Source organism: Nerophis lumbriciformis, linkage group LG26, assembly GCF_033978685.3.
Source record: "Nerophis lumbriciformis linkage group LG26, RoL_Nlum_v2.1, whole genome shotgun sequence".
NCBI lineage: Eukaryota > Metazoa > Chordata > Actinopteri > Syngnathiformes > Syngnathidae > Nerophis > Nerophis lumbriciformis.
This window is the reverse complement of record NC_084573.2, coordinates 37,792,501-37,817,500: the sequence shown is the minus strand read 5'-3', so window position 1 is coordinate 37,817,500 and position 25,000 is coordinate 37,792,501. Positions and strand designations below refer to the sequence as shown.

General features: G+C 38.0%; 1 protein-coding gene across 1 annotated transcript in view; it reads left to right on the top strand.

Moving 5' to 3' along the window:
- The window catches only part of syt14a (synaptotagmin XIVa), a 115,377-nt gene that overhangs the window by 87,607 nt on the left and 2,770 nt on the right, over window positions 1–25,000 (top strand). Inside the window, exon 8 of the mRNA XM_061986941.2 lies at window positions 2,233–2,289. Coding sequence (XP_061842925.1) covers window positions 2,233–2,289 — 57 coding nt within the window. The remainder of the gene's footprint in view (window positions 1–2,232; window positions 2,290–25,000) is intronic.

Genomic DNA, 25,000 nt, shown 5'->3' with positions numbered 1-25,000 from the left:
TTGATTTCTTCTTTTTCTTATTGTTGTTCTTCTTCTTGTTGTTCTTCTTCTTGGTCTTGTTCTTCTTCTTGTTCTTCTTCTTCTTGTCCTTCTTCTTGTCCTTCTTCTTCTTCTTGTCCTTCTTCTTCTTCTTGTCATTCTTCTTCATTTTGTCTTTCTTCTTCTTGTCCTTCTTCTTCTTCTTGTCCTTCTTCTTCTTCTTGTCATTCTTCTTCTTCTTGTCTTTCTTCTTCTTCTTGTCATTCTTCTTCTTCTTCTTCTTCTTCTTGTCCTTCTTCTTCTTCTTCTTGTCCTTGTCCTTCGTCTTTTTGTCCTTCTTCTTCTTCTTGTCCTTCTTCTTCTTCTTGTCCTTCTTCTTGTCATTCTTCTTCTTCTTGTCTTTCTTCTTCTTGTCCTTCTTCTTCTTCTTCTTGTCCGTGTCCTTCTTCTTCTTGTCCTTCTTCTTCTTATTGTCTTTCTTCTTCTTGTCCTTCTTCTTCTTCTTGTCCTTCTTCTTCTTCTTCTTCTTCTTCTTGTCCTTCTTCTTCTTCTTGTCCTTCTTCTTCTTCTTGTCATTCTTCTTCTTCTTGTCATTCTTCTTCTTCTTGTCTTTCTTCTTCTTGTCCTTCTTCTTCTTCTTGTCCTTTTTCTTCTTCTTGTCATTCTTCTTCTTCTTGTCTTTCTTCTTCTTCTTCTTCTTGTCTTTCTTCTTCTTCTTCTTCTTCTTCTTCTTGTCCTTCTTCTTCTTCTTCTTGTCCTTGTCCTTTGTCTTCTTGTCCTTCTTCTTCTTCTTGTCCTTCTTCTTCTTCTTGTCCTTCTTCTTCTTATTGTCTTTCTTCTTCTTGTCCTTCTTCTTCTTCTTGTCCTTCTTCTTGTCCTTCTTCTTCTTCTTGTCCTTCTTCTTGTCCTTCTTCTTCTTCTCTTTTTTCTTCTTCTTCTTCTTCTTCTCTGTCTTCTTCTTCTTCTATTTTGTCTTCTTCTTCTCTTTCTTCTTCTTTTTCTTCTTCTTCTCCTTCTTCTTCTTCTTGTCCTCCTTCTTCTTCTCTTGTCCTTCTTCTTCTTCTTCTTCTTCTTCTTGTCCTTCTTGTCCTTCTTCTTCTTCTTGTCCTTCTTCTTCTTGTTGTCCTTCCTCTTCTTCTTGTCCTTCTTCTTCTTCTTGTCCTTCTTCTTCTTGTTGTCCTTCTTCTTCTTGTCCTTCTTCTTTTTCTTGTCCTTCTTCTTCTCTTTCTTCTTCTTCTTCTTCTTCTTCTTCTTCTTCTTCTTCTTCTTCTTCTTCTTCTTCTTCTTCTTCTTCTTCTCTGTCTTCTTCTTCTTCTTCTATTTTGTCTTCTTCTTCTCTTTCTTCTTCTTCTTCTTGTCCTTCTTCTTCTTCTTCTTCTTCTTCTTCTTGTCCTTCCTCTTCTTCTTCTCTGTCTTCTTCTTCTTCTATTTCGTCTTCTTCTTCTCTTTCTTCTTCTTCTTCTTCTTCTTCTTCCTCTTCTCCCCATTCTTCGTCGAAACCATCATCCAACTCTTCCTCAAAATCTTCATCCCAATCTTCGTCAACTTCTTTTTCCACGGTGGGTCATTTGCATAACATACATAACATAACTCCACATGTAACATACATACATACATAACATACATAACATAACTCCACATGTAACATACATACATACATAACATACATAACATAACTCCACATGTAACATACATACATACATAACATACATAACATAACTCCACATGTGTTCATTCATGACAATCTACAATGTCAATAGTCATGAACATAAAGAATAAGAAGGCGTGTCCAAACTGTACTGTGCTGTACTGTACTGTACTGTACATACACAGAATATATTATGTGCATCTTATCTATGTGGATGTTTATTTTCCACTTCAATATCACTTCACCATCTTACACAAATAGAGTGGAGATCTGCTCACTAAATACAAAGTTGTATCTTTTTATTATTTTTTTTGCACATGAATTCATGAACTATGGAAGACAAATAGACACTAAGAATGTGCAAATCTAATATTCTCCACATTGTTTGGCCCCTGATTGTCCCCAAGTTCCCTGCTCCTCCTCCCCCCCTCTGAGTTTCTTTACGTTTGAAGGCATCAAGTTGGAACATTGAGGGCCTCCCTGTGTCATGTTCCTGGCCTCTTGACCCTCTTTTTCCTTCCCTTGCATCTCCGCCTGCATCACAAGCTCCTATTTGACGTCTTGGTCCGCTGTTTTTCTTACTGCTGCCCAACCCTTGTTGTCAGACGGCCTGTTCTGTTGCCTCAAACACTTCATTGGTGGACAGGTTTATATAATCAGAGGTGAGTTGTCCAGCCCTGCTTCCTGTTGTCATCCACCTTCATGGATGCACACGTTGTATTAACACTCTCATCCATGAAGACTTTGATGCTTGCAACTTTTCATTCTGTGTCCTGCAAGCGTTTGTCCTTTCAACTCAGTCCAGCTTGCTTGAGGATTGATGGCTTCACTTTTCTTTGGCATGCCTTGGCTGCAGTTGTAGTGTATTATGTTGTTGTGTTGTTGTGTTGTGTTGTGTGGACCGCACACAAAAGGATGCAGACTATTGTGTGCATGTACAAACCCCGTTTCCATATGAGTTGGGAAATTGTGTTGGATGTAAATATAAACGGAATACAATGATTTGCAAATCCTTTTCAACCCATATTCAGTTGAATATGCTACAAAGACAACATATTTGATGTTCAAACTCATAAACTTGTTGTTTTTTTTTGCAAATAATAATAAACTTATAATAATAATAATAATAATAATTAACTTAGAATTTCATGGCTGCAACACGTGCCAAAGTAGTTGGGAAAGGGCATGTTCACCACTGTGTTACATGGCCTTTCCTTTTAACAACACTCAGTAAACAGTTGGGAACTAATGAGACACATTTTTGAAGCTTCTCAGGTGGAATTCTTTCCCATTCTTGCTTGATGTACAGCTTAAGTTGTTCAACAGTCCCGGGGGTCTCCGTTGTGCTATTTTAGGCTTCAATGGGAGACAGGTCTGGACTACAGGCAGGCCAGTCTAGTACCCGCACTCTTTTACTATGAAGCCACGTTGATTTAACACATGGCTTGGCATTGTCTTGCTGAAATAAGCAGGGGCGTCCATGGTAAAGTTCCAGATAGGTAGATAACTTCATGGTTCCAGATAGGTAGATAACTTCATGGTTCCAGATAGGTAGATAACTTCATGGTTCCAGATAGGTAAATAACTTCATGTTTCCAGATAGGTAGATAACTTCATGGTTCCAGATAGGTAGATAACTTCATGGTTCCAGATAGGTAGATAACTTCATGGTTCCAGATAGGTAGATAACTTCATGGTTCCAGATAGGTAGATAACTTCATGGTTCCAGATAGGTAGACAACTTCATGGTTCCAGATAGGTAGATAACTTCATGGTTCCAGATAGGTAGATAACTTCATGGTTCCAGTTAGGTAGATAACTTCATGGTTCCAGGTAGGCAGATAACTTCATGGTTCCAGATAGGTAGATAACTTCATGGTTCCCTTATAGGCAAATAACTTCATGGTTCCAGATAGGTAGATAACTTCATGGTTCCAGATAGGTAGATAACTTTATGGTTCCAGATAGGTAGATAACTTCATGGTTCCAGATAGGTAGATAACTTCATGGTTCCAGATAGGTAGATAACTTCATGGTTCCAGATAGGTAGATAACTTCATGGTTCCAGAAAGGTAGATAACTTCATGGTTCCAGATAGGTAGATAACTTCATGGTTCCAGATAGGTAGATAACTTCATGGTTCCAGATAGGTAGATAACTTCATTGTTCCAGATAGGTAGATAACTTCATGGTTCCAGATAGGTAGATAACTTCATGGTTCCAGATAGGTAGATAACTTCATGGTTCCAGATAGGTAGATAACTTCATGGTTCCAGATAGGTAGATAACTTCATGGTTCCAGATAGGCAGATGACTTCATGGTTCCAGATAGGTAGATAACTTCATGGTTCCAGATAGGTAGATAACTTCATGGTTCCAGATAGGTAGATAACTTCATGGTTCCAGATAGGTAGATAACTTCATGGTTCCAGATAGGTAGATAACTTCATGGTTCCAGATAGGTAGATAACTTCATGGTTCCAGATAGGTAGATAACTTCATGGTTCCAGATAGGTAGATAACTTCAACGTCCTGGACTGAAAGGGTCGCCAGGCACCTGGCACTCCCCTTCTCCCAAGAGTCCGTCATTACCCGGCAACAACCAATCCAACAGGACAGGCAGGTTCCCCCGAACCCGAGATCTTGGCAATTTTGTTGAGAGGCCAGTTGATCAATTCCATTGTTTAGATTTGGAGAAAAACGTTGGCCCCAAACAGTTCCATTCCATCCATCCATCCATCTTCTTCCGCTTATCCGAGGTCGGGTCGCGGGGGCAGCAGCCTAAGCAGGGAAGCCCAGACTTCCCTCTCCCCAGCCACTTCGTCCAGCTCTTCCTGTGGGACCCTGAGGCGTTCCCAGGCCAGCCGGGAGACATAGTCTTCCCAACGTGTCCTGGGTCTTCCCCGCGGCCTCCTACCGGTCGGACGTGCCCTAAACACCTCCCTAGGGAGGCGTTCGGGTGGCATCCTGACCAGATGCCCGAACCACCTCATCTGGCTCCTCTCCATGTGGAGGAGCAGCGGCTTTACTTTGAGCTCCCACCGGATGGCAGAGCTTCTCACCCTATCTTTAAGGGAGAGCCCTCCGTTAAGGGAGAGCCCCGCCACCCGGCGGAGGAAACTCATTTGGGCCGCTTGTACCCGTGATCTTGTCCTTTCGGTCATAACCCAAAGCTCATGACCATAGGTGAGGATGGGAACGTAGATCGACCGGTAAATCGAGAGCTTTGCCTTCCGGCTCAGCTCCTTCTTCACCACAACGGATCGATACAGCGTCCGCATTACTGAAGACGCCGCACCGATCCACCTGTAGATCTCACCATCCACTCCTCCCTCACTCGTGAACAAGACTCCGAGGTACTTGAACTCCTCCACTTGGGGCAAGATCTCCTCCCCAACCCGGAGATGGCACTCCACCCTTTTCCGGGCGGGAACCATGGACTCGGACTTGGAGGTGCTGATTCTCATCCCAGTCGCTTCACACTCAGCTGCGAACCGATCCAGTGAGAGCTGAAGATCCTGGCCAGATGAAGCCATCAGGACCACATCATCTGCAAAAAGCAGAGACCTAATCCTGCAGCCACCAAACCAGATCCCCTCAACGCCTTGACTGCGCCTAGAAATTCTGTCCATAAAAGTTATGAACAGAATGGGTGACAAAGGGCAGCCTTGGCGGAGTCCAACCCTCACTGGAAACGTGTCCGACTTACTGCCGGCAATGCGGACCAAGCTCTGGCACTGATCATACAGGGAGCGGACCGCCACAATCAGACAGTCCGATACCCCGTACTCTCTGAGCACTCCCCACAGGACTTCCCGAGGGACACGGTCGAATGCCTTCTCCAAGTCCACAAAGCACATGTAGACTGGTTGGGCAAACTCCCATGCACCCTCAAGGACCCTGCCGAGAGTATAGAGCTGGTCCACAGTTCCACGACCAGGACGAAAACCACACTGTTCCTCCTGAATCCGAGGTTGGACTATCCGGCGTAGCCTCCTCTCCAGTACACCTGAATAGACCTTACCGGGAAGGCTGAGGAGTGTGATCCCACGATAGTTAGAACACACCCTCCGGTTCACCTTCTTAAAGAGAGGAACCACCACCCCCGGTCTGCCAATCCAGTGGTACCGTCAGTTGGTATTTTGCAAGTTGACCCGATCACTGAGCGTAGCACCTTTGAGGTGACCACTGTGGTTAACCCTTGTGTTAATGTTCATATTGTTGTTACTTTGTGGGTCTGATGGACCCGTTGCATTTTGTGGCTTTTAAGGCCTCACAATCAAACACTTTTATGTTAAAATACTGAACAGATGTCTACCTTACATCATGTATATATTACATGTTATTATGAATGTTACTAGATACTACATGTATACTTACATCATGTATATATTACATGTTATGAATGTTACTAGATACTACATTTATACTTACATGTTATTATGAATGTTACTACATGACATATATACTTACATCATTTATATAGTACATGTTATTATGAATGTTACTAGATACTTCATATATACTTACATCATGTATATATGACATGTTATTATGAATGTTACTTCATGACATATATACTTACATCATTTATATAGTACATGTTATTATGAATGTTACTAGATACGACATATATACTTACATCATGTATATAGTACATGTTATTATGAATGTTACTACATGACATATATACTTACATCATGTATATATTACATGTTATTATGAATGTTACTAGATACGACATATATACTTACATCATGTATATATTACATGTTATTTTGAATGTTACTACATGACATATATACTTACCTCATGTATATATTACATGTTATTATGAATGTTACTAGATACTACATATATACTTACATCATGTATATATTACATGTGATTATGAATGTTACTACATGACATATATACTTACATCATGTATATATTACATGTTATATGAATGTTACTACATGACATATATACTTACATCATGTATATATTACATGTTATTATGAATGTTACTAGATACTACATATGTATATATTACATGTTATTATGAATGTTATTACATGACATATATACTTACATCATGTATATATTACATGTGATTATGAATGTTACTAGATACTACATTTATACTTACATCATGTATATATTACATGTTATTATGAATGTTACTACATGACATATATACTTACATCATGTATATATTACATGTTATTATGAATGTTACTACATGACATATATACTTACATCATGTATATATTACATGTGATTATGAATGTTACTACATGACATATTTACTTACGTCATGTATATATTACATGTTATTATGAATGTTACTACATGACATATATACTTACATCATGTATATATTACATGTTATTATGAATGTTACTACATTACATATATACTTACATCATGTATATATTACATGTTATTATGAATGTTACTAGATACTACATATGTATATATTACATGTTATTTTGAATGTTACTACATGACATATATACTTACATCATGTATATATTACATGTTATTGTGAATGTTACTACATGACATATATACTTACATCATGTATATATTACATGTTATTATGAATGTTACTACATGACATATATACTTACATCATGTATATATTGCATGTTATTATGAATGTTACTACATGACATACATACTTACATCATGTATATATTACATGTTATTATGAATGTTACTACATGACATATATACTTACATCATGTATATATTACATGTTATTATGAATGTTACTAGATACTACATATATACTTACATCATGTATATATTACATGTTATTATGAATGTTACTACATGACATATGTACTTACATCATGTATATAAAACTTTAATGGAGGTGTTTAGATGTTTTTAAGGGCTTTTTTGGCAGAATATAACTTTTGATTGCATGTATTTATATTTAGAATGCATTTAAAAAAACAACAACATCCGTCGTCATGTGTTTTATTGTGATCGTGAAGGAAATTCCCCACAAAAGCAGTTCTCTTTTAAATGCAGGAAATAGTCACATCTGGTGATCCATTAAAAAAAAAAAGACCTTTGTGCAGAATCCTGATGTAGGCCCTGATTGACTTTGTGCGTCTTACAAAGGCGAAGCAGCGTGGTGGATGATGCACAGCAATTTCATAGCTCCCTTTTTTGATCATTTCCCCAAACAGTATCACGTCAAATGAAGCATGCGTCTTAGTCCCTCTCATTCTGCAACAATGGCGTGGCTGCGAGTGACCACTTAAGACATCCACGGCTCTTCACAGCCCATTCAGCAGCCCTCAGAAAAGAAATCAAGGCTATTTTTTTTTTTTTTCCACTGTGCTTTTATGTGAAAGAGTGCGAGTGAACGTGTGATTGAAGGCTATGAGCCTTGCAAGGCAGCTGGCACTCAACGCCATGAAAGACTCGGCACTTGGTTCCGTCGACTCCCTCTTAGACGCAGTAGGCAGCTTTATTGTGGAGTGAAGTTGTAATGCGGGGGTTAGTGATTGTCTCATTTACTTTCGTCCGCATGTGTGCCTTCACTTTATTTTCTATTTGAATGATAAAAAATGCTAATGAAGAGCGGAAACCGAAACAGAATGAATGCCGCATCACTTGATGTTTCCTTTTCTCCTTTGAGATTAGATGAAAACGTTTTGTCAGGGCATTTATTTGTTTCATTATTATTGGTATTATGTATTTATATATATATATATATATATATATATAAATATATATATATACATATATTAAGGCTGCAGCTAACGATTATTTTTCTATCGATTAATCTATAGATTATTTTTTTCGATTAATCGGTTAATCTATAGATTATTTTTTCGATTAATCTATAGATTATTTTTCCTTTTACCGATTTTTTTTTTTATTTAAAATGAAGATGAAAAAATAAATGTAGGCCAGTTTTTTCAAAAGGCATGGCTTTTATTTACAAAAAAAAAAGTATGGCCACTCAGTCAACATTGACAACAACATGACAAAATATTCTGTAACAATGTAAACATTTAACAAAATTAAAAGTAGCTTATTTGCTTTTAATGTGCAAATATAAAAGTAAACATCCAGTGCAAATCTTAATATTCTGCAATAGTATAAGCATTTCAAAAGTAAAAGTATTGCTTATTTTGCTTTAAAATGTGCAAAAATAAAGATAAACATCCAATTCAAAAAAGTGCAAAACGGAAATATTCTGTAACAACAGTGTAAACATTTCAACAAAAGTAAAAGTATTGCTTATTTGCTAAAATGTGCAAAAATAAAGATAAACATCCAATACAAAAAAGTGCAAAACGAAATATTCTGTAACAACAGTGTAAACATTTCAACAAAAGTAAAACTTTTGCTTATTTTGCTTAATAACACAACAATGATAGTATGATTAAAGTGAAAGTTAATTGTTCGTTTGTACATAGTATACGTAATTGTTAATGTTGTAAAAGGTATTTGCACAACTAATTAACGTTAGCGTTAAAGAGGAGCGCGTCTTTGTAAACACTGAACAGGCACGCCAAACGCTCCTCTCAGAGCGAAACGGTGCTTTAGTTTATGAATTTACAACGCAGATACAAATGACACATTCATGTTTTTGTGTAATGATGACAACGTATACTCACGCGGACGATTGACTAGTTGATGGTGATGGCAAGAACGCTGCCGTTGTGCTGCTATGATAGGCCATTTCCGCTCGACACAGTGTGCATACAACAACATTATTAGCAGAGGTGGGTAGAGTAGCCAGAAATTGTACTCAAGTAAGAGTATTGTTACTTTAGAGATTTATTACTCAAGTAAAAGTAAGGAGTAGTCACCCAAATATTTACTTAAGTAAAAGTAAAAAGTATGTTGTGAAATATATATATATATATATATATGTGTATATATATATATATACACACACACACACACACACACACACACACACACACACACACATATATATATATATATATATATATATATATATATATATATACATACATTGATATATACAGTATATAATTTATATTTATTTATTTTGCCGTTTTTGTTTACATGTTAAAGGTGTTTTAATAATTATACATGCATGTTTAACATATAGATTCCTTTCTTTCATGAAGACAAGAATATAAGTTGGTGTATTACCTGATTCTGATGACTTGCATTGATTGGAATCAGGAAGCAGTGCTGGTAACGTCCACGTTTTCAAATGGAGGAGAAAAAAAGTTCCTCCTTTCTGTCTAATACCACATGAAAGTGGTTGGTTTTTGGCATCTTATTTGTCCACCTTCCATATTCGTTTTTATACACTTTACAAGAAATACATTGGCGGCAAACTCCGTAGCTTGCTAGCTTGTTTGCGCTGGCTTTCGGAGACTCTTATTTTGAAAGCGCAGGCGCGATGGAGCGGGACTTTTATTGTGAAGACAGGAACTGTGCAGTCAGTCTTTACGGTTGAAATAAAAAAGGGCCTTTTTTCCTTCACACTTTTGATTGATTGATTGGAACTTTTATTAGTAGATTGCACAGTACAGTACATATTCCGTACAATTGACCACTAAATGGTAACACCCGAAGTTAGCTCGGAGCCAGTCAGGTCATGTGACCCCTGGCTCTGTTTGATTGGTCCAACGTCACCAGTGACTGCATCTGATTGGTGGAACGAAGTGAAACGTCACCAGTAAGGCAGGCACTTTGAAGGTCTGTCTGACAGACCAAAACAAACAAAGCGTAGATAAAAGTAGCGGAGTAAAAGTAGCCTTTCTTCTTAGGCCGTTTATTGAAATACTCCCACACTTTTGACGACTTTTGGCATGCTTTTTTCCCCTCGCTCGCACCGCTCGCATCGTCTGCTTTGCGCTCCGCCATGACGGTAGTGTGACGTAAATATGCGACGCGTCGACGAACAAAAACGTCCTCGACGTATTTACGTAACCGATGACGTCGACTACGTTGACGCGTCGTTTCAGCCCTAACATATATACAGTCATGGTCAAAAGTGTACATAGACTTGTAAAGAACATAAAGTCATGGCTGTCTTGAGTTTCCACTCTCGCTGGGAGGCCGACCGACGGCACGCTCACATAGTGGGGCTCGGATGAAGATTCAATCGCATTTGTCATGTCTGTGTAATCATGTTTTGTTTTAAGTCATGTTTTGTTTAGTTTCTGGCTTTTCTCTCCCTTGTCTTGTTTGCATGATTACCCATTAGTTTCACCTGTTCCACGTTTGGACTTATTGTGCACTCTTGTTTGTCACCATAGCAACCCATTAGTTTTCACCTGTCACGTCACGCACCTGTTTCACGTTTTGAGTCACGCACCTGTTTTCGTTAATCATGTCTGTGTTATTTAAGCTTTTCATTTTCTGTTGTTCGTCCTGGAGTCATAGCCTTTCTCACCCTGCTATCCTCGCGTTTCCAAGCCCTGTTCACGGTCCCATGCCACAGTAAGTGTTTTGTTATTTTGTATTCAGTTTCTGCCTTTGTGCAAGCTTTGTTTTCATTCGCCAAGTTTTTTTACCTCCGCCAAAGTGCGCGCTTTTCGTTTATTCTTTGTTTGATAAATAAATCATGTACCCACCTTCAAGCCATGTCCGATCCAAATCCTCTTGCATCTTGGGAAAACAAAAACTCCATAGTCCAAGTCATGACATTAATTACACAGACATGACAGAGCCCCTCCCTTAAGGACAGATTCAATCGCATTCCTCATGTACCCACCTTCAAGCCATGTCCGATCCAAATTCTCTTGCATCTTGGGAAAACAAAAACTCCATAGTCCAAGTCATGACATTAATTACACAGACATGACAGAGCCCCTCCCTTAAGGACAGATTAATGTCATGACTTGGACTATGGAGTTTTTGTTTTCCCAAGATGCAAGAGAATTTGGATCGGACATGGCTTGAAGGTGGGTACATGATTTATTTATCAAACAAAGAATAAACGAAAAGCGCGCACTTTGGCGGAGGTAAAAAAACTTGGCGAATGAAAACAAAGCTTGCACAAAGGCAGAAACTGAACACAAAATAACAAAACACTTACTGTGGCATGGGACCGTGAACAGGGCTTGAAAACGCGAGGATAGCAGGGTGAGAAAGGCTATGACTCCAGGACGAACAACAGAAAATGAAAAGCTTAAATAACACAGACATGATTAACGAAAACAGGTGCGTGACTCAAAACGTGAAACAGGTGCGTGACGTGACGGGTGAAAAATAATGGGTTGCTATGGTGACAAACAAGAGTGCACAATGAGTCCAAACGTGGAACAGGTGAAACTAATGGGTAATCATGCAAACAAGACAAGGGAGTGAAAAGACAGAAACTAAACAAAACATGACTTAAAACAAAACATGATTACACAGACATGACAGCATTCCTCACGAAGGGTTAAGGAAAAGTAGCCGTCTTTTTTGTATGTTTTTTGTTCTCGCCATCTCGGGTGATGCCAAAGTAAACCTGTTTCTCGGTCCATGGCGACATGTGTCCACTAGCCAAGTATACAGTCGCGATCAAAAGTGTACATAGACTTGTAAAGAACATCATGTCATGGCTGTCTTGAGTTTCCACTCTCGCTGGGAGGCCGACCGACGGCACGCTCACATAGTGGGGCTCGGATGAAGATTCAATCGCATTCCTCACGAAGGGTTAAGGAAAAGTAGCCGTCTTTTTTGTATGTTTTTTGTTCTCGCCATCTCGGGTGATGCCAAAGTAAACCTGTCTCTCGGTCCATGGCGACATGTGTCCACTAGCCAAGTATACAGTCGCGATCAAAAGTGTACATACACTTGTAAAGAACATCATGTCATGGCTGTCTTGAGTTTCCACTCTCGCTGGGAGGCCGACCGACGGCACGCTCACATAGTGGGGCTCGGATGAAGATTCAATCGCATTCCTCACGAAGGGTTAAGGAAAAGTAGCCGTCTTTTTTGTGTGTTTTTTGTTCTCGCCATCTCGGGTGATGCCAAAGTAAACCTGTCTCTCGGTCCATGGCGACATGTGTCCACTAGCCAGGCATACAGTCGCGATCAAAAGTGTACATAGACTTGTAAAGAACATCATGTCATGGCTGTCTTGAGTTTCCACTCTCGCTGGGAGGCCGACCGACGGCACGCTCACATAGTGGGGCTCGGATGAAGATTCAATCGCATTCCTCACGAAGGGTTAAGGAAAAGTTGCCGTCTTTTTTGTGTGTTTTTTGTTCTCGCCATCTCGGGTGATGCCAAAGTAAACCTGTCTCTCGGTCCATGGCGACATGTGTCCACCAGCCAGGCATACAGTCGCGATCAAAAGTGTACATAGACTTGTAAAGAACATCATGTCATGATGGTTTTAGCTTGTCCTGAAGAATTTGGAGGTAATCCTTCTTTTTCATTGTCCCATTTAAAGCACCAGTTCCATTGGCAGCAAAACAGGCCCAGAGCATAATACTACCACCACCATGCTTGACGGTAGGCATGGTGTTCCTGGGATTAAAGGCCTCCAAACATATTGCTGGGTATTGTGGCCAAACAGCCCCATTTTTGTTTCATCTGACCACAGAACTTTCCTCCAGAAGGTCTTATCTTTGTCCATGTGGTGTCAGATGAAACAAAAATTGAGCTGTTTGGCCACAATACCCAACAATATTAGGCCTTTAATCACAGGAACACCATACCTACCGTCAAGCATGGTGGTGGGCCTGTTTTGCTGCCAATAGAACTGGTGCTTTAAATGGGACAATGTAAGCAAATATTAACATTGCTGTATGTATACTTTTGACCCAGCACATTTTCAGTAGACCCATAATAAATTCATAACTATTTAAATCAGTCCTGACCATTTATTTGGCGTATGAGTCATTTTAGGACGAGGATGTCTTGTCTGCAGCCTGCGGCTTGTTTTTTTTGGCCCTGCATCACATTCCAAACATGAAATTAAACGAGCAAATTACACCAAAACAAAAGCAAAAATGGAAAAAAACAACAAAAAGTTTAAATGTTAATATAAATGACAGTAACAGTGTTTGACATAAAAAAAAAAGCTGTTTTATATCCATCCTTCATCTTTGTTGGACCAGCCTTTAAGACCATCCATCCATCCATTTTCTACCGCTTGTCCTTTTTGGGGTCGCGGGGGGTGCTGGAGCCTATCTCAGCTGCATTCAGGCGGAAGGCGGGGTACACCCTGGACAAGTCGCCACCTCGTCGCAGGGCCAACACAGATAGACAGACAACATTCACACACTAGGGACCATTTAGTGTTGCCAATCAACCTATCCCCAGGTGCATGTCTTTGGAGGTGGGAGGGGCCTATCCCCAGGTGCATGTCTTTGGAGGTGGGAGGGGCCTAACCCCAGGTGCATGTCTTTGGTGGTGGGAGGGGCCTATCCCCAGGTGCATGTCTTTGGAGGTGGGAGGGGGAAATCTTTTTTTACCTTGAAAAAAAAATGTTACCTTGAAAAAAAATGTTTACCTTAAAAATCTTTTTTTACCTTGAAAAAAAATGTTTACCTTGAAAAAAATTTTTTACCTTGAAAATCATTTTTTACCTTGAAAAAAAATGTTCACCTTCAAAAGAAAAATTTACCTTGAAAAATTTTTTTTACCTTGAAAATCATTTGTTTACCTTGAAAATCATTTTTTACCTTGAAAATAATTTGTTTACCTTGAAAATAATTTTTAACCTTGAAAAAAAAATTTTACCTTGAAATTTTTTTTTTGCCTTGAAAATCATTTTTTACCTTGAAAATCATGTTTTAACTTTTTTTAAAACATTTTTTAATTTTTTTAATTTTTTAAAAATGTTTTAAATTTTTTAATTTTTTTAAATTGTTTTTAATTTTTTTTAAACATTTTTAAATTTTTAAAACATTTTTAAAATTTTTAAAATTTTTAAAATTTTTACAATTTTTACAATTTTTACAATTTTTACAATTTTTAAAATTTTTACAATTTTTACAATTTTTACAATTTTTAAAATTAAAAAAAAAATTAAATTATAAAAAATATATATATTTTTAAATTTTTTAAAATTTAAAAAAAAAAAATTAAAAATTTTTAAATAATTTTTTTTTTTTTTTTATTTTTTATTTTTTTTTTTTTAATTTTTTAAAAAAATTTAAATTTTTAAAATTTTTACATTTTTTTTATTTTTTTATTTATTTTTTTAATTATTTTTTTTTTAATTTAAATATTTTTTTAAATATTTAAATATTTTTAAAACATTTTTACTTTTTTAAACTTTTTTTAAACTTTTTTTAACTTTAAAATTTTTTTTTTACCCTAACCCTAATCTTAACACTAACCCTAACCCTAACCCTACCCTAACCCTAATCCTAACCCTGTCAAAATTGTTTAAAAAAATTTAAATTTTTTAAAATTGTTTAAAATTGTTTTAAATTGTTTTAAATTGTTTTAAAAAATTAAAAAAAAGTTAAAACAAATTAAAAAAATTAAAAAATTTAAAAACATTTTTTTAGAATTTACAAAATTTGAAAATCATTTTTTACCTTGAAAAAATGTTTTACCTTGAAAATCTTTTTTTTACCTTGAAAATCATTTTTAACCTTGAAAAAAAAATGTACCTTGAAAAAATTTTTTTACCTTGAAAATCATTTTTTACCTTGAAAATCATTTTTAACCTTGAAAAAAAAATTTTACCTTGAAATTTTTTTTTTACTTTGAAAATCATTTTTTACCTTGAAAATCATGTTTTAACTTTTTTTAAAACATTTTTAAATTTTTTTAATTTTTAAAAAATGTTTTAATTTTTTAATTTTTTTTTTAATTTTTTTAAATTGTTTTTAATTTTTTTTAAACATTTTTTAATTTTTAAAACATTTTTTAAATTTTTGCAATTTTTACAATTTTTAAAATAAAACAAAAAAATTAAATTAAAAAATATATATACATTTTTAAATTTTTTTAAATTCAAAAAAATGTTTTTAAAATTTTTTAAATAAAAATAAAAAAAAATTTAAATTTTAAAATTTTTTTTAAATTTTTTAAATTTTTTAAAAAAATGTAAATTTTTTAAATTTTTTAAATTTTTAAATTTTTTTAAATTTTTTTAATTTTTTAAAATTTTTTTTAATATTTTTTAAAAATATTTAAATATTTTTAAAACATTTTTACTTTTTTAAACTTTTTTTAAACTTTTTTTAACTTTAAAAAAAATGTTTTACCCTAACCCTAATCTTAACACTAACCCTAACCCTAACCCTAATCTTAACACTAACCCTAACCCTAACCCTAACCCTAACCCTACCCTAACCCTAATCCTAACCCTGTCAAAATTGTTTAAAAAAATTTAAATTTTTAAAAATTGTTTTAAATTGTTTTAAATTGTTTTAAATTGTTTTAAATTGTTTTAAATTGTTTAAAAAAATTAGAAAAATTAAAAAAAAGTTAAAACAAATTTAAAAAATTAAAAACATTTTTTTAGAATTTAAAAAATTTGAAAATCATTTTTTACCTTGAAAATCATTTTTTACCTTGAAAAATTTTTTTACCTTGAAAATCTTTTTTTTTACCTTGAAAATCTTTTTTAACCTTGAAAAAAAAATGTACTTTGAAAAAATTGTTTTACCTTGAAAATAATTTTTTACTTTGAAAATCTTTTTTTACCTTGAAAAAAAAATTTGACCTTGAAAATTTTTTTTTACCTTGAAAATCATTTGTTTACCTTGAAAATCATTTTTAACCTTGAAAAAAAAATTTACCTTGAAAAAAAATTTTTACCTTGAAAATCATTTGTTTACCTTGAAAATCATTTTTAACCTTGAAAATTTTTTTTATCTTGAACATTTTTTTTTTACCTTGAAAATCATTTTTTACCTTGAAAAAAAAAATTTCACCTTGAAAAAAAAATTTTACTTTGAAAATTTTGTTTTACCTTGAAAATCATTTTTAACCTTGAAAAAAAAAATTTACCTTGAAAAAAAAATGTTACCTTGAAAATCATTTTTTTACCTTGAAAATCATTTTTAACCTTGAAAAAAAAAATTTACCTTGAAAAATTTTTTTTACCTTGAAAATCATTTTTTACCTTGAAAATCATGTTTTAGCTTAAATTTTTTTAATTTTTTTAATTTAATTTTTTTAACTTTTTTTAAAAAAAAATTAAATTTTTGTAAAAATGTTTTTTGTTTTTTTTAAATGTTTTAAATTTTTAAAAAAATTAAAAAAAAAATTTAAATAATGTTTTTAATTTTTTTTAAGTTTTTTTAATTTAAAAAAAAAAATCGCCATTCACAAAGCGGACGTATGCGATGAACAGGCAGTCTTTATTGCTTGTCAGTAGCTTCGTCCACTTGTAAAGCAAAACGACTTTCTTTTCATTTGTCTCCGAGTTGTTCCTCAAGATCACTTGCAATGTCGCATATACGTCTCGCCACTGCGTCGTTTGACAGTGGGACAGCTTTTCATTTTGCTGCGCTTGTCTCGTCAAATTTGTTCCGCTTAGCCCCGCCCCCATTAGTTACTGTTGCTATGTCTGTCAAACTTTCGCTCCTCCAGAAATTTAAAGCCTACAGGAAAAATAAGTAATTTACATTTATTTATATAGCAGATTTCACAGACAGAATCACAAAGGTCACCAACCCATCTGTCGCCAATGACCAGTCGATCTTTGGGACCCTGCCACTCGATCGCGGAAATATTAGAAAAAAATAATATATTTATATATATATACATCATCGCTCGCCTGCGACGCGAAGCTAACAAGCCAGATACTACAATCCGTGAACATTGCTCCAAAGTATGGATTTTGTGTTGATTTATTGTGCATACATATCATGATCCGTGGCCCGGATCATGTTTTGTTTAGTCATGTTCTGTTAGTTTTTGGACTCCCTTAGTTCCGGTTTTGTGCACTCCTGGGTTTGTTTTGGTCACCACGGGTACTGATTGGTTTCACCTGCCTCCGGTTAGTGTCCGGCACGTTCACCTGCTGTCGAGCACTAATCAGAGAGCTATTTATTCCCGTTGCTCGCCACACTCTGTCTGGCTTCGTTGTTTGCTCTATGCAACGTAGGGTTATTTCTTGATTCCTGTGCTAAGTTGGTACCTTAGCTTCACGTGCGATCGGCACGCAGCCCTTTGGTTTGCTTCCTGTTTTTTTTGTAATGTTAAAACGTAATATTGTATCATTCTGTCTTGGTGGTCCTTTTTACTCAACATATATGTCATCCAAAAGAACTTGGGAGTGACCGGTGTGTTTTATTCCCTGAGAGGAAGACTGCAACACAGATTGTGCCACTGAACAGACATCCATAAGGAGGTAGAAAACAGACACACTAAGGAAAATGCAGCAAATCAGCACAAACATGATGAATCACTCCTCAAAAGGGAGGTTTGAGCCAGTTCTGTTTCATGGAGGACGCGGTCCCTCTTCTTATCGGCAGGTGCATCCCTCTCCGTAAGGGGGAGACTGCCTTCTCACTATAAGAGTTAACTTCTTTTGTTTTACTTTCAGACCTCTCTTGCTGATGCTATTGTTGCGTTGTAAGGGCTGGTCTTCTAAAGCTTTAGTAAAAAAAAACCTTAATATTGTATAATTCTGTCTTGGTGGTCCTTTTTACTCAACATATATGTCATCCAAAAGAACTTGGGAGTGACCGGTGTGTTTTATTCCCTGAGAGGAAGACTGCAACACAGCTTGTGCCACTGAACAGACATCCATAAGGAGGTAGAAAACTGACACACTAAGGAAAATGCAGCAAATCAGCACAAACATGATGAATCACTCCTCAAAAGGGAGGTTTGAGCCAGTTCTGTTCCGTGAAGGATGCGGTCCCTCTTCTTATCGGCAGGTGCATCCTTGTCCGTAAGGGGGGTATTTCTTCTGACTATAAGAGTTAACTTATTTTGTTTTACTTTTAGACCTCTTCTTGCTGATGCTATTGTTGTGTTGTAAGGGCTGGTCTCCTAAAGCTTTAGTAAAAAAAAAAAACCTTAATATTGTATCATTCTGTCTTGGTGGTCCTTTTTACTCAACATATATGTCATCCAAAAGAACTTGGGAGTGACCGGTGTGTTTTACTGCAACACAGCTTGTGCCACTGAACAGACATCCATAAGGAGGTAGAAAACCGACACACTAAGGAAAATGCAGCAAATCAGCACAATCATGATGAATCACTCCTCAAAAGGGAGGTTTGAGCCAGTTCTGTTCCGTGATGGACACGGTCCCTCTTCTTATCGGCAGGTGCATCCCTCTCCGTAAGGGGGAGACTGCCTTCTCACTATAAGAGTTAACTTATTTTGTTTTACTTTTAGACCTCTTCTTGCTGATGCTATTGTTGTGTTGTAATGGCTGGTCTCCTAAAGCTTTAGTAAAACTTGGCCAAGGACTATTCTGACTCGGTGGACTTTCTTACTCAACATATATGTCATCCAAAAGAACTTGGGAGTGACCGGTGTGTTTTATTCCCTGAGAGGAAGACTGCAACACAGATTGTGCCACTGAACAGACATCCATAAGGAGGTAGAAAACAGACACACTAAGGAAAATTGCAGCAAATCAGCACAAACATGATGAATTACTCCTCAAAAGGGAGGTTTGAGCCAGTTCTGTTCCGTGAAGGACACGGTCCCTCTTCTTATCGGCAGGTGCATCCCTCTCTGTAAGGGGTAGACTGCCTTCTTACTATAAGAGTTAACTTATTTTGTTTTACTTTTAGACCTCTCTTGCTGATGCTATTGTTGCATTGTAAGGGCTGGTCTCCTAAAGCTTAAGTAAAAAAAACCTTAATATTGTATAATTCTGTCTTGGTGGTCCTTTTTACTCAACATATATGTCATCCAAAAGAACTTGGGAGTGACCGGTGTGTTTTATTCCCTGAGAGGAAGACTACAACACAGCTTGTGCCACTGAACAGACATCCATAAGGAAGAGGAAAACAGACACACTTGGGAAATTGCAGCAAATCGGCACAAACATGATGAATCACTCCTCAAAAGGGAGGTTTGAGCCAGTTCTGTTCCGTGAAGGACACGGTCCCTCATCTTATCGGCAGGTGCATCCCTCTCCGTAAGGGGGAGACTGCCTTCTCACTATAAGAGTTAACTTCTTTTGTTTTACTTTTAGACCTCTTCTTGCTGATGCTATTGTTGCGTTGTAAGGGTTGGTCTCCTAAAGCTTTAGTAAAAAAAAACCTTAATATTGTATCATTCTGTCTTGGTGGTCCTTTTTACTCAACATATATGTCATCCAAAAGAACTTGGGAGTGACCGGTGTGTTTTATTCCCTGAGAGGAAGACTACAACACAGCTTGTGCCACTGAACAGACATCCATAAGGAGGTAGAAAACTGACACACTAAGGAAAATGCAGCAAATCAGCACAAACATGACGAATCACTCCTCAAAAGGGAGGTTTGAGCCAGTTCTGTTCCATGAAGGACGCAGTCCCTCTTCTTATCGGCAGGTGCATCCCTCTCCGTAAGGGGGAGACTGCCTTCTCACTATAAGAGTTAACTTCTTTTGTTTTACTTTCAGACCTCTTCTTGCTGATGCTATTGTTGCGTTGTAAGGACTGGTCTCTTAAAGCTTTAGTAAAAAAAAACTTAATATTGTATAATTCTGTCTTGGTGGTCCTTTTTACTCAACATATATGTCATCCAAAAGAACTTGGGAGTGACCGGTGTGTTTTATTCCCTGAGAGGAAGACTACAACACAGCTTGTGCCACTGAACAGACATCCATAAGGAGGTAGAAAACAGACATATTAAGGAAAATGCAGCAAATCAGCACAAACATGATGAATCACTCCTCAAAAGGGAGGTTTGAGCCAGTTCTGTTCCATGAAGGACGCGGTCCCTCTTCTTATCGGCAGGTGCATCCTTGTCCGTAAGGGGGAGACTGCCTTCTCACTATAAGAGTTAACTTCTTTTGTTTTACTTTCAGACCTCTTCTTGCTGATGCTATTGTTGCGTTGTAAGGACTGGTCTCTTAAAGCTTTAGTAAAAAAAACCTTAATATTGTATAATTCTGTCTTGGTGGTCCTTTTTACTCAACATATATGTCATATAAAAGAACTTGGGAGTGACCGGTGTGTTTTACTGCAACACAGCTTGTGCCACTGAACAGACATCCATAAGGAGGTAGAAAACCGACACACTAAGGAAAATTGCAGCAAATCAGCACAAGAATGATGAATTTAGAATAATTATTCATACACACACATTGCTATGAAGCATTTTTTTTGTTCTGGTTCTAGTCCTTTCAAGTAGCTCGTCTGTGTCAGCCTGTTCCTATAGGCAGACGTTAACTTTGGTCCATTTTTATCATTACCAGTATCTTCAGGTGAGACGCAGTTGCATAGCAACAAGACCGCAGAAAGACTTCTTGCACCCTTTGAGCGCTCGTCTTTGTTATCAGGACACGCTCACTGGGAGCTCGGCGTTTGATCGGGAGGAAAAAAAAACATCCTTTGCGGTCTGCGTCGCACAGAACAAATGTGAGGAATATACTTTTTTTTTCCTCTCGCAAAGACTGCAGGAAGGATTTCATTCCAACTAGAGAGAGATAAATATTTGTGCCATGGCTTAGTCCGGTGACAAAACACCAACCACAAGAAGTCTGAAAGTTACTGGGTTTTGGTGCTTGCCATGTGCCGCATTGTTGGGTCACGAGCACCCCCTAGAGAAGCTCTATCCAAGTGGCGGCCCCCGGGCCACACCCGGCCCGACAAAGCTTTTCATTTGGCCCTCAAGTAGGCTTGAAGAAACCATGAAAACTAGGGTTGCTCATGTATGCAGTACTCCTGCCCCCCCCACAGGGGAGCAACAACGAGTAGAAGAAGACTACTCATTCATATCGAAATAAATTGCGAAAATCAGACTTTTTGTCTTGCTGAAATAAGCAGGGGCGTCCATGATATCGTCGCTTGGATGGCAACAAAAGCTGTATGTACCTTTCAGCATTAATGGTGCCTTCACAGATGTGTAAGTTACCCATGTCTTGGCCACTAATACACCCCCATACCATCACACATGCTGCCTTTTACACTTTGACCCTAGAACAGTCCGAATGGTTCTTTTCCTCTTTGGTCCGGAGGACACCACGTCCACGGTTTCCAAAAACAATTTGAAATGTGGACTCGTCAGACCACAGAACACTTTTTCCACTTTGCATGAGTCCATCTCAGATGAGCTCGGGCCCAGCGAAGCCGGCGGAGTTTCCGGGTGTTGTTGATAAATGGCTGTGGCTTCGCACAGTAGAGTTTTAACTTGCACTTACAGATGTAGCGACCAACTGTAGTTACTGACAGTGGTTTTCTGAAGTGTTCCTGAGCCCCATGCGGTGATATCCTTTACACACTGATGTCGCTTTTTGATGCAGTACCGCCTGAGGGATCCAAGGTCCGTTAATATCATGGCTTACGTGCAGTGATTTGTCCAGATTCTCTGAACCTTTTGTGTAGATGGTGAAATCCCTAAATTCCTTGCAATAGCTGCTTGAGAAATGTTGTCCTTAAAACAATTTGCTCAGGCATTTGTTGACAAAGTGGTGACCCTCGCCCCCGTCCTCGTTTGTGAACGACTGAGCATTTCACGGAAGCTGCTTTTATACCCAATCATGGCACCCACCTGTTCCCCAATTAGCCTGTTCACCTGTGGGATGTTCCAAATAAGATGAGAATTCCTCAACTTCCTCACTCTTTTTTGCCACTTGTGCCAGCTTTTTTTTGAAACATGTCGCAGGCATCGAATTCCAAATGAGCTAATATCTGCAAAAAAGAATAACACAATTTTCCAGATTGAACGTTAAATATCTTGTCTTTGCAGTCTATTCAATTGAATATAAGTTGAAAAGGATTTGTCGTATTCTCTTTTTATTTACCATTTACACAAACGTGACAACTTCACTGCTTTTGGGTTTTTGTAGACGTGTAAAGTAATAAAACCGAGGAAAGGAACAAAATTCAAAAGAAAGAATGTCAATCCTCAACAAAACTTCTGGAGCTTCTGTTTCTTAGTGCTGTTAACTATCTGCACACGCTGGAAAGAATAATGCATTTATTGACGGTGCAGTGTTTACTTTGTAGTGAAGTAAAGGTCGTCTCTAAGGAATATGACCTGCGTTACGATGTTTTATGTTATAATGTTTTGCGTCACAAGGTTTCGTGTTACGATGTTTTATATTACGACGTTTCATTATACAAATTGTTTAGTGTTACAATGTTTTACATTACGCCGTTGCATTACACAAGTTGTTTAGTGTTACAATGTTTTACGTTAAATCGAAATAAATTGTGAAAATCAAGACTTTTGTCTTGCTGAAATAAGCAGGGGCGTCCATGATATTCAGCGCAAAAATGATGACTAAAAATGCTGTATTTTCAATTGACACTTTAGTTCAGAAAGATTTATTGTAGCAGATGGGCTCTGGGCTCTTGACACTGTGGCCCCTCTTCATGATGTAGTTGAATAGCCCTGCCCTCGATCGGTGTCTCAGCGGTAGTCAGTGAGGTAATACCCTTTTTCCACCACTGGTGGCGGTAATGACAGTCTCAAACAACGAGTAGAAGAAGACTACTCATTCAAATCGAAATAAATTGTGAACATCAGACTTTTGTCTTGCTGAAATAAGCAGGGGCGTCCATGAAAATGATGACTAAAAAGGGTGAAGCTGTATTTTCAATTGACACTTTAGTTCAGAAAGATTTATTATTAATTGTGTTCATGATGCATGACATCATTGTATGTCCAGCACAAGTATTTGTCATCAGTCCCTTTTGATGCACACATTTGATTAGTACTTATTTCTTTCATCAACTAGACTTAAGCCTAATGTTTATGTGGGAAGTACATATTAATGACATTTTGGGTTCATTTGAAAAGGTTGTAAAGGGTAAGTAGGTACACTATATTGCCAAAAGTAAGTTAATTGACTCACATATGAACCTGAAGTGCCATCCCATTCCTAACCCATAGGGTTCAATATGACCTTTTGCAGCTATCACAGCTTCAACTCTTCTGGGAAGGCTGTCCACAAGGTTGCGGAGTGTGTTTTATAGCAATTTTCCACCATTCTTCCAAAAGTGCATTGGTGAGGTCACACACTGAAGGCCTGGCTCTCAGTCTCTGTTCTAATTCATCCCAAAGGTGTTCTATCGGGTTCAGGTCAGGACTCTGTGCAGGCCAGTCAAGTTCATCCACACCAGACTCTGTCATCCATGTCTTTATGGACCTTGGTTTGTGCACAGAGTAAGGGGCCCGCTCCAAACTGTTCCCACACATTTGGGAGCATGGAATTGTCCAAAATGCTTTGGTATCCTGGAACATTCACTGGAACTAACTCCTGAAAAACAACCCCACACCATAATTCCTCCAAATTTCACACTCGGCACAATGCAGTCCGAAATGTAGCGTTCTCCTGGCAACCTCCAAACCCAGACTGGTCCATCAGATTGCCAGATGGGAAAAGCGTGATTCGTCAGTCCAGAGAAGGCGTCTCCACTGCTCTAGAGTCCGGTGGTGATGTCCTTTACACCACTGCGTCCCACGCTTTGCATTGGACTCGGCGATGCATGGCTTAGATGCGGCTGCTCGGCCGTGGAAACCCGTTCCATGAAGCTCTCTGCGTACTGTACGTGGGCTAATTGGAAGGTCACATGAAGTGACTGTGCAGAAAGTCTTTGCACAGTCAGTTTACGTGGCCTACCACTTGGTTGCTGTTGTTCCCAAACTCTTCACGTTTCTTATCATAAAGTTGACTTTGGTATATTTAAGAGGTGTAGGAAATTTCACGACTGGATTTGTTGCATCCTATGACAGTTCCACGCTGGAAATCACTGAAAGCGGCCCATTCTTTCACAGATGTTTGTAGAAACAGTCTCCATGCCCAAGTGCTTGATTTGATACACCCGATTCTCATCATTTGGATGGGTGGTCAAACACCATCCATCCATCCATCCATCTTCTTCCGCTTATCCGAGGTCGGGTCGCGGGGGCAGCAACCTAAGCAGGGAAGCCCAGACTTCCCTCTTCCCAGCCACTTCGTCCAGCTCTTCCTGTGGAACCCCGAGGCGTTCCCAGGCCAGCCGGGAGACATAGTCTTCCCAACGTGTCCTGGGTCTTCCCCGCGGCCTCCTACCGGTCGGACGTGCCCTAAACACCTCCCTAGGGAGGCGTTCGGGTGGCATCCTGACCAGATGCCCGAACCACTTCATCTGGCTCCTCTCAATGTGGAGGAGCAGCGGCTTTACTTTGAGTTACCCCCGGATGACAGAGCTTCTCACCCTATCTCTAAAGGAGAGCCCCGCCACCCGGCGGAGGAAACTCACTTCGGCCGCTTGTACCCGTGATCTTGTCCGGTAAATTGAGAGCTTTGCCTTCCGGCTCAGCTCCTTCTTCACTACAACGGATCGATACAGCGTCCGCATTACTGAAGA